Source organism: Nymphaea colorata, chromosome 3 (genome assembly GCF_008831285.2).
Source record: "Nymphaea colorata isolate Beijing-Zhang1983 chromosome 3, ASM883128v2, whole genome shotgun sequence".
Classification (NCBI taxonomy): Eukaryota; Viridiplantae; Streptophyta; class Magnoliopsida; order Nymphaeales; family Nymphaeaceae; genus Nymphaea; species Nymphaea colorata.
Genome location: NC_045140.1, coordinates 14,443,998 through 14,454,862, shown reverse-complemented (window position 1 = coordinate 14,454,862; position 10,865 = coordinate 14,443,998). Strand labels below are relative to the sequence as shown.

Here is a 10,865-nt window from a genome sequence, read left to right as displayed (position 1 = left end):
TCATGTCCGAGGTCAATATTCGTCAGCTCCCACTTATTAAAACTTAACACGCATCACGAGCTCATGACACTTCGACAACCACACCTTAGCCCATGGGTAAGACCAATTGCCCAGCTTTTTTTGCTCCTGCCTCTGGTCTTTTCTTATTTACTCGGACATCACGGGAAGTTTCGACCTTCACTAAAACCAAAGGCAGCCGACTAGCATGAAGAGTTGAGAAAGAAAAGCACAAGCACATTGAAATTCAGCAACCATGAGTTAGAGAGACCAGAAGAGCCAACTATTTTATCCAACTGTCTCCCGCAAGTTTGACTTCACAGCGGAGATATACAAGTTTGTGTAGGGTAGCCAAACGTCTTCTGTTTGTCACATTTACGTCCTGTAAATTTGTCTTCGTGGCTGTAATTTATGCACTAGAAAAACATGCAGTCTGAACTTTTTAGGTAAAACGAGAGCAAGTTTCAAATCCTTAATAACAGCACTCTACTCGCGCAATGCAACTGTATGTGAAAGAACGGGAACCACCAAAGCTGAAAGACATTCTTGACAGTAAAATTAAATTCAAGAGAATAAAAGTGGAGAATAACAAAAGCATAAGCAAGAAATTCTAGGTCGTTTTGAGGGATTGTTTCTTGCATATAGGAAATTTGTGGAGTACGCCCCGCTAGAGGACAACACATCTAAGGCAGCCACCCAACCTTCCACAGTTTTATACATTTTTGGAGCATGATGTTGGCCAGGAGACGGGTGTACGTATGCACCAAATATTAAGGTAAGGTAATCAATCAATTTGGCAAAAGGTTCTGAAGAAAAATAACTCTGCCAGGAAAAACCATCTCCACAATCCACATAGCACTAACCCAATCCCAAACTCATTTTATTAACTATAAATTATGCAGGCCTATACACGGACCTCCAATAGGCTCATAGATTTTCTTGGCCGGCGCTCCAACATAGCATGTACATCCTATATTGACACCATGCCTCACTCAGAGACATCAGGACACTTTGTGGACATACTTGAGTGATTATTTTTTCTTTTAAGTTGGCACCATGGACATCATAACTAGATTTTTTTTTTTTTTTCTTATTATGTCATTTTTTAGTTGTTGTCTAAGAGCTTGCATTTAGAACTACTATTCATGAGTTATTAATTTAGTCTAAGAACCATGTGGATTATAGTGTGTAATCAGTTTCCTCCTCTCCTAATTCTTGATAATTCCATGTCACCCGATTGCTGCAACCAGTCCCTGCTAGGGTTTCCTGCAATTCCTTTTCCCAATTTCTTATCTACCTCATTGTCTTTCTCGAACAAATAATGCAAACACATCTGGGAGGAACAGAAAGGTCAATACATAAAACCAAATCCAAATATCCTGAATCACAATGAAAATGAAAACTTGAATGGTACTATACCCTCTTTATCCACCATTATCTTTCACAAAGTAGCATTTAAGGCTTTAAGTTGATGTTAAAGTCACACAAGGTAGCTTTCTTCTATGAGCATAACTATAGCTACTCATCCAAACCCCAACCCACCTACTGTAAGGCCCACGATTTTCTTTTTTCCTTTAATTATTGTGAAAACTGTAACATGAGGATGGATTATAAATGGTGGATTAAAAGGGCTGTTAAAAATAGTTGAAACTGCCAACTACATAAATAAAGGGGAAAGTTAACGAAAGGGGTTATGGCTGAGAGGAGTAACAGAAAAGATTAAACGGAAGAGGGAAAAACTGAAAAAAAAAAAAAACATTTACTCTCTTATGAGAAACTGCAAAATTCGTAGGGCAGTTTTGAAGGCCTTAAGGAGGGCCTATTTAACCCCGTTTTACAGCAAAGAACCATTCCTTTTGCTGCAGTCTTAGAGGAGAGGGTCCAGCAACAGAGAGTTTGAGAGAAAAAGAGAGAGAGGTCCTCATTTCTGTTCCGTTTTTGGTGGGGATCGCGGTTCGTGGGTGCGTGAAAGAATCACAAAGCATAGAAGGCTGCTGACAAAAACTCGTTTACAAAGCATAGAAGGCTGCTGACAGAAACTCGTTTAAGACTTGACAGGTATGGGGATTTTCAGACCATATGTGCAGCATGTAGTCCACGTAGATTTTATTGTGTTCATAGATATATATGTACACTTATGTGTAGTTTCATTTAGAACGATTTGGAGAAGATAAATTTTGTCTCGATTAGCCACACTGTTTTGGTATAGTTCGATGATAGAGCAAACTCAACCACTCTTGCTGTTTCCGTTCACTCTATCATGGACATTTGATCCGGCTTCACTGGGAGTGAATCTTGATTTTCTCGTAGATCTTACACCATTGACTTTCTTTCCCTGTCTATGTTCGTTTGGGAATCTTAGATGGAAGTGTAGACTGCGAATTTAGGAGCTTAGCTATTAGAATATGCCATGAACCAGCTGTGGCGTGGGGGAATGATTATATTTCGTCTATCATAGACAAACAAATAAAAGAAGAATTCTATTGAAGAAGTAAGGCTAGGTATTTTTTGTGGCTTCGTTTTCGAATCACATCTACGTCAGACTATTGACCCAACCTCTTCTAAGCAGAGAGTATTGATGGCGTAATCCTTGATCGATGTCTGAATAATACTATATATGCATGCGGTTAGTTCTCTTCCAGTCTTGATAGTAGTCATTACAATACAGCCTCCTGATTGTCAAAAAATCTTCGCCTATGTTTGGGCATCTCGCGCAGGGAAACAGCGATTGCTTTTAGATTTTTAGTTAATCAAATTTGAGGACTGCAAGTAGCATGTAAGTTACATGTTTAGTCTCCCCTTTCTCCCAGTCATTGATGCCGTATCCAAAGGAAGCATATTTCAGAAAATTTGACATAATTCCCTTTTACTGGTACTGGTTAGTTCCACGCCTTCGTGTGTCTCATATTAAGAGTCTCATATGCGCTGATAAAGAAATTATAATCCCTTTTGCTTCTATTTGGATCATGAATAAGAGCATGACTCCCTAAATTATTTAAAGTTTATCCAACTTTTTGGTTGTTTTATTTATTAGAATGTGACCGGCTTCGTTTAGTGATTTGGACAAACTAATACATTTTGATAAGTAACTCCTGCCTCCTAGTTTACTTTGATTAATGTACAATAGAATGACTAAAGCATGAGGACCTAGCCTTGGTGGTAAAATTGAGTATTTGGTACTTGATGCTCCCCAGTCATTGTTGATCGAACACTAGATCAGACTGTTATTTCCTCTGTCCTATAGTGATATACACTAAGGGATAGACTAGTTCAATAGTGCTACTTCACACTAATCATGAGTTTGATCACTAGAAAAATCACACTCACAATAGTCCTTGTTGTCGGATTGCCGGAGTCATAATAGGATCGCTAGAGATTCAGTAGGATCACCTGAGTCTCAGGAGGATCCCTACCAAGTATGATGTGATTTGGACTTGAAATGAAGGAGGAATCGAAGATAGAAGGGGTCGGGTGTTCTGTTCCTACGAGATCTAAAACTATGCCGAATTCCGAAGACCGGCGCTGTCAGCTCCGGTGTCAAAAAATGTCGAGTAACGGCTCGTTGGATTCGTCTGCTTCTGAAGATTCTTCTTGTAAAATTTCATAATTTTTGGAATATCCGATGAAAAGATATTGATTTTTGAAAGACTATCTGTCGTTGGAGTGTTGTCTGCGATGAAAAATCTAAAAACTACGTCGGCTTCCGACGACCGGCGTTGTTAGCTCCGGTGTCGAAAAATGTCAAGTAAGCACTCGTTGGATTTGTCTGCTACTTAAGATTACTCCTGTAAAATTTCATAATTTTTGGGTTAGCGGTTGAGGAGATACGCATTTTTGAGTGACCGTCTGTCGCTGGAATGCTTCCCTGTGAAACCAAAAACTAACCCAGATTCCGACGACCGGCACTGTCAGCTTCGTGTCGAAAAATGTCCATTAAAGGCTCGTTGGATTCGTCTACTTCTGAAGATTATCCCTATAAAATTTCATAATTTTTGAAAAAACCGATGAAGAGATATTGATTTTTGAATGACCACATGTCACTAGAGTGCTTTCTGCGACGGCTAAAGAACCGACGGCAGAACAGTTGCCTCTTGTGCCTACCCTTGTCAAATTCAGCTGGTGGGTAGGTTTGGGATTTGATTCTAAGCCCATCAAGGCCCCTCCGACCAAAATTCATAGTATTTGTAGCCTAAGGTTGGCTTTCGTGGGAGTTACAAAACTATGTATAATAATGGTAAAACCCCACATTTGAATGCATAGATGAAACTTGAACAATGTTTTATGCAATGGTACATGCGAGTATGAATTTTGGTCCAGTGGTTGGTTCCGTCCTGGAGGTAGTGGTGTGCACGAGCTTACTGCAGTCGCACACTTCTCTGTTTGTACTGGATGGCCCACAGGGTATTGGGCGGCACAAGGGCCCGGGATTTTGTTATACTTTTGGTTGGAGAGCGAGGCATCGCATCTCCTGGTCCCTCTACTAGGGTGCCTAGAGAGGCCGGTCTACCACTTCAGTAACACCGGTGGTTGGACTCTGCTGCTGCTGCTGCGATGATCTGTGATATCTCAGGAGGCTTCACTGCAGGTTACCCTCGATCAGTTGGATCGCCTGGTGAACATATCTTTTGTGCTACCTATGAGTTGTGCCCACGGGGTTTTCTGTTGTTTGCTCGGCACGATGACCATAGCCATTGTTATGATAGACTACCATTGAAAGTCTATGATATTTGAAAATCATGTGCACCTTGTCCAAGATAATAACATGTAACTCTAAGGTGCATTATAAAATTGAGAACTTATAAATGCTGACTATAAGGACTTCATATGACTTCTTTTGTTTGACATGATTATATACTTACTTTTTCGGGTCAAGTTCCATACATGGCTGGATATTTCCATACTCAGAAAATCTGACCTTTCTATCTCTGCAGGAAGTTATTGAGTGATCGTGGCTACAAGATTGACGTCCTCAAACCTTGTGATGGACTGGCATTGGTAATCTGAACACTGCGTCGAGTCTGGGATTTGTGGATACTTTAGTTGTTTGGTCTAAATGTTTTGTGTGGAGTTAAAGAGGGTGTCCTTTAAAACAATGTTAAATGTCAGATTGGCGTTTGATTTGTTTTTCATTTTGGTCATTGCTCAAGTTTGTTTGGAGTAAGACTCATTTTGCTTTCGCTATTATATATATAAAAAAAAAATATGGTGTCAAAACTAAATCATGTCAAACAAAAGTCATATGAAGTCCTTATAGTTAGCATTTATAAGTTCTCAATTTGATAATGCACTTTAGAGTTACATGTTATTATCTTGGACAAGGCACACATAACCTTCAAATATTCATACACTTTCAATGGTGGTCTATCATAACAATGGCTATGGTCATCGCGTCGAGCAAACAACAAAAAACCATGTGGGCACAACTCACAGGTAGCATAGAAGATATTTTCACCAGGCGATCCAACTGATCGAAAGTAACCTGCAGTGAAGCCTCCTGAGATATCCCAGATCGCCGCTGCAGCAGCGGCGGTCCAACCACCGATGTTACCCGAAGTGGTAGACCGGCCCCTCTAGGCACCCGGGTTGAAGGACCAAGAGACTCATCGCTCTCCAACCAAAAGCATAACAAAATCCCAGACCCTTGTGCCGCTCAATACCCTGTGGGTCATCCAGTGCAGACGGAGAAGTGTGCGACTGCAGTAAGCTCGTGCGCACCACTACCTCCCGAGACGGAACCAACCACTAGACCAAAACTCATACTCGCACTCGCATGTACCATTGCATAAAACATAGTCCACATAATCCACTAACTCCCACGAAAACCAACCTTAGGCTACAAATATTATAAATTTTGGTCGGAGGGACCCCGAGTAACTTAGGATCAAATCCCAAACCTGCCCACCAACTGAATTCGACGAGGGTAGGCAGAGGAGACAGTTGTTCTGTCGTCGGTTCTTCAACCATCGCGGAAAGCACTCCAATGATAGGCGGTCATTCAAAAATCGATCTCTTCATCGGTTTTTCCAAAATTTATGAAATTTTATAGGGATAATCTTCAGAAGTAGACGAATCCAACGAGCCCTTACTCGACATTTTCCGACACGGAGCTGATAGTGCCAGTCGCCGGAATCTGGTTTAGTTTTTGGTTTCACGGGAAAGCATTCCAATGACAGGCGATCACTCAAAAATCCGTATCTCCTCAACCGCTCACCCAAAAATTATGAAATTTTACAGGAATAATCTTAAGGAGCAGACAAATCCAATGAGCCCTTGCTCGATTTTTTTCGACACTGGAGCTAACAACGCCGGTCGCTGGAATCTGACGTAGTTTTCAGATTTTCCATCACAGACAGCATTCCAGCGACAGGCAGTCATTCAAAAATCAATATCTTTTCATCAGATGCTCCAAAAAATTATGAAATTTTACATGAAGAACCTTCAAAAGCAAACAAATCCAACGAGCCCTTACTCAACATTTTCCGACACCAGAACTGACAGCGTCGGTCGCCGGAATCCGGCACAGGTTTAGATCTCGCAGGAACAGAACACCCGACTCCTTTCATTTTATCTTCCTCCTTCATTTCAAGCCCAAATCGCATCAAACTTGGTAGTATCTCTAACCATCCTATTGTGACTCCGGCAACAAGGACTATTGTGAGTGTAATTTTTCTAGTGATCAAATTCATGACTAGTGTGAAGTAGCACATCTGAACTAGTCCATCCCCCATCATATATCACTATAGGATGAAGGAAATAACAGTCTGATCTAGTGTCCGATCAACAATGATTGGGGAGCATCAAATACCAAATACTCAATTTTACCACCAAGGCTAGGTCCTCATGCTTTAGTCATTCTAGTGTACATTATCGAAGTAAACTAGGAGGCAGGAGCTACTCATCAAAATGTATTAGTTTGTCCAAATCACTAAACGAAGCCAGTCGCATTCTAATAAATAAAGCAACTGAAAAGTTGGATAAACTTTAAATAATTTAGAGAGTCATGCTCTTATTCATGATCCAAACAGAAGCAAAAAGGATTATAATTTCTTTATCAGCGCATACGAGACTAGACACATGGAGCCATGAAACTAACCAGTACCAGTAAAAGGGACATATGTCAAATTTTTCGAAATATGCTTCCTTTGGATACGGCATCAATGACTAGGAGAAAGGGGAGACTAAACATGTAACTTACATGCTACTTGCAGACCTAAAATTTGATTAACTAAAAATCTAAAAGCAATCGTCGTTTCCCTACACCAAATGCTGAAACATAGGCGAAGATTTTATGACAACCACATGCATACATAGTATTATTCAGACATCGATCAAGGATTACGCCATCAATACTCTCTGCATAGAAGAGGTTGGGTCAATAGTCTGACGTAGATGTGATTCGAAAACGAAGCCACAAAAAATACCTAGCCTTACTTCTTCAATAGAATTCTTCTTTTATTTGTTTGTCTATGATAGACGAAATATAATCATTCCCCCACGCCACAGCTGGTTCATGGCAGATTCTAATAGCTAAGCTCCTCAATTCGCAATCTACACTTCCATCTAAGATTCCCAAACGAACATAGACAGGGAAAGAAAGTCAATGGTGTAAGATCTACGAGAAAATCAAGATTCACTCCCAGTGAAGCCGAATCAAATGTCCATGATAGAGTGAACTGAAACAGGCAATACGTGCCTTTTTCAAGCAAGAGTGGTTAAGTTGGTATAGTGTGGCTAATCGAAACAAAATTTATCTTCTCCAAATCGTTCTAAATGAAACTACACATAACTATACACATATATCTATGAACACAATAAAATCTACGTGGACTACATGATGCACATATGGTCTGAAAATCTCCATACCTGTCAAGTCTGAAACTAGTTTCCATCAGCAGCCTTTTATGCTTTGTGATTCTTTCACGCAGCCACGGACCATGATCCCCAACAAAAACAGAACAGAAATGAGGACCTCTCTATCTAAGACTGCAACAAAAGGAATGGTTCTTTGCTGTAAAACAGGGTTAAATAGGCCCTCCTTAAGGCCTCCAAAACTGCCCTACGAATTTTGCAGTTTCTCATAAGAGAGTATATGTTTTTTTTTTTCAGTTTTTCCACCCTTCGTTTAATCTTTTCAGTTACTCCTCTCAGCCATAACCCCTTTATTCCTTTCCTTAACTGCCCCCTTTATGATGTAGTTGGCAGTTTCAACTATTTTTAACAGCCCTTTTAATCCACCATTTATAATCCATCCTCATGTTACAGTTTTCACAATAATTAAAGGAAAAAAGAAAATCGTGGGCCTTACACCTACAAAGAAAAAGAAAAGGATTGCTAATAATACCTAGAAAAATAGTTTTAAAGCTCCCATGACATTACCACACTTGGCCTCAAATGATTCTTCCTACAGCTCAAATCAATTCCATATTTCTCATGTAAGAGCGCTGACTGCAGTAGAAAAGTGCATAAAGTTCTGCCCTTCTTACATATATGGCAGATTCAACCCGTCGGACTTCAGCAAAAAAAATATTTAATTCACCTCCTATTCAAATAGGACTACGGTCCCATGGTATTCAATTTGAATGTAGGAAAAAAACTAAGTCATGGCCCTAGTTTTTAAAAAAAAAAAAAAATCATTCTCAGTAAAATCTTGCCCTTAACAATATCAGCGTATATAAAATATAAGCATATATCACCGAACAAAAGGGTGTCTCTTAGCACACCATAACTATTTTTTTAGAAGAAGCAAATTTTGAAAGTATTAAATTTTTCTTGACATCAGCTCCAAAGGACTGCGTAGTCACTCCAAAAATGCAAGGGTGTGGAAATATTCTTTTTTGAATATGTTGGGAAAAGTACAAGACCACATTATCCTTTTTCAAGCTTTTAGAAAACAATCAGAAAGAATCTATGATTTTGACTAGCTGTTATGCAGACAGATGAAGAGAAGCTCATGATAGATAATGTACTACACATGTTCAAGCTAAGCAATAACATTGGATCTCACTCAAAGGCAGGTGCACTAGTGATAATAGAAATTTGCAGCTTGATTAACTACCTTGTCTCGAGAACACTATTGGACAGCTTAGTGGAGAAGCAGAAACACCAATTGCAAGCGTAAGCGGAAAGAGATACAAATTCATTAGCAACTACGATTCTACAACCAGAAAGCACCTCCTTTCTTCAAAATAGCCATTTGGAAGCCGAAGGCCCAAAGCCAAGAACTAAGTATCCACCCTGATCTCTACTGGGTCTTCTTCTCCTTCATCGATGATAATGGAATTCTGCTAAGAACCATTCCCTGGACGTCTCTGTATCGTTTTAGAACAACACTGTGGGTCGCACTCAATCTTTCATCAATTAGATCCTGATATTTTTCGTACGGTACTGGAGCCGAAAGAGATATAATAATTCCTGAAAAGAATTTCATGCAAAAAATAAACAATTATTATTTTATCTTTCTAATGTAACAGGCAGATCAATGTTGAGAACATTGAAAAAATAATAGAAATCATAAGCAAATTAGAAGATTTACCTATATAGACAAATGTCAGGAAGCTAAACAAACTTCCTACGTAAGAAAGAAGCCACAAACCAATAACAACCTAGTAACGAATTCCACACGTCAAGGGTCAAAGAAGACCGAGGGAACAATTGAAGAAACCGACAAAGAAGAATCTGAATTTATCGAAATCAGAGTGGTGCAAAGCTCAGAACAGCGATTACCTTAAGAAGAAGCTTCACATCTTTCTTAGTCGTAATATCACGCGCTACCGCCAGCACGGAGTTAATATAGAACCTTGCCAAATCAGAAGCCTTCACCGCGCAATCTTCCGATAGTTCGAGATTTGGAAGAGGTGGAAGCGGCCTGAGCAGACACGAAATTTCCCGTTTCAGGAAAGAAAAAAATGAGCAAACTAAGACCAATGAAAACAAGAACCAAACATTCACCTGTTGAGAAGAGACGCGGATTTCGCCCAGAAAAAGAGGATCGAAACGAGGAGAAGGAGGACGTTCGAGATGAACGACACGAAGCTGTATCCCATCCTATCGAAGAGCAACCAGACGGTGGAAGAAGCCACAAGAATCATAATGCAGACGTTCCGACTCCTCCATAGCAGGATATCAGCAACTACGCGGGAGGAAAACCCCGACCCTTGTCAGCATCCGATTAACCCCAAAAACATGGAAAGACTCACTAGCTCGATCTCAAAAAAATCCGCAAGGGAAACAAAGCATGATAAAAACAAACGAATCGATAAAAAGACAGACCGACCCTAGACCACAAGGAATGCAAAATAAGAATGTTCTCGTCTGAAGACGGAGGGAACCTGATCCACCACCAAGACACTGGTGTACGGACTTCCTAGAGTTGGGGTCAAGTGTAGGGTTCCCGGAGGAGGAAGACGACTGGTCGTCCGCCATCGCCAGCGCGCGAAGAGACGACCGACTTCCGAACGCCTCTCCCCGCGTTCGGGAAAGGGGTGGCACGGGAAGAGGGTAGGTTTTCCTCAGTGCGGTGCGGGAAATATTTTTCACTTTACCAGAAAGCCCCTCCCGGATCCTTCCATCAGGATCTGGTCCGCGCGGCTGAAGGAGTGGACCTTTTGGAGTTTCGGATCATTTTTCATGCGGTCTCTTTAGGAGGTGTTTTGATTACCAATCACGTCCATGAATACGAAACTAAATCAGACGGAAGATCTATACTTAGAATTCTGAATATAATTCAAGTATTTGAACATTGTTCAAAGCATAACTGGTCGAGGTAAAAGCTTACAGAAAAATGACTCTGTAATTTGATTTCTATGGATACTATAAATATGCATCTAAGCAGTAGAATGATTGAGAACCTAACAAGATCCTTTTAAAGG

At 40.3% G+C, this 10,865-nt stretch overlaps 1 protein-coding gene across 1 annotated transcript; it reads right to left on the bottom strand.

Annotated features, from left to right (window-relative positions):
- Positions 1 to 9,023: 9,023 nt before the first annotated feature.
- On the bottom strand, positions 9,024 to 10,509 carry LOC116250898 (reticulon-like protein B11). Its single transcript, XM_031624881.2, has 5 exons — positions 10,326 to 10,509; positions 9,946 to 10,126; positions 9,721 to 9,862; positions 9,530 to 9,599; positions 9,024 to 9,408 (listed from the first exon to the last, which is right to left on the bottom strand). The coding sequence occupies exons 1-5, from the start codon at positions 10,417 to 10,419 to the stop codon at positions 9,239 to 9,241; spliced, it is 657 nt and encodes a 218-aa protein (XP_031480741.1). The 5' UTR covers positions 10,420 to 10,509; the 3' UTR covers positions 9,024 to 9,238.
- Positions 10,510 to 10,865: the final 356 nt, after the last annotated feature.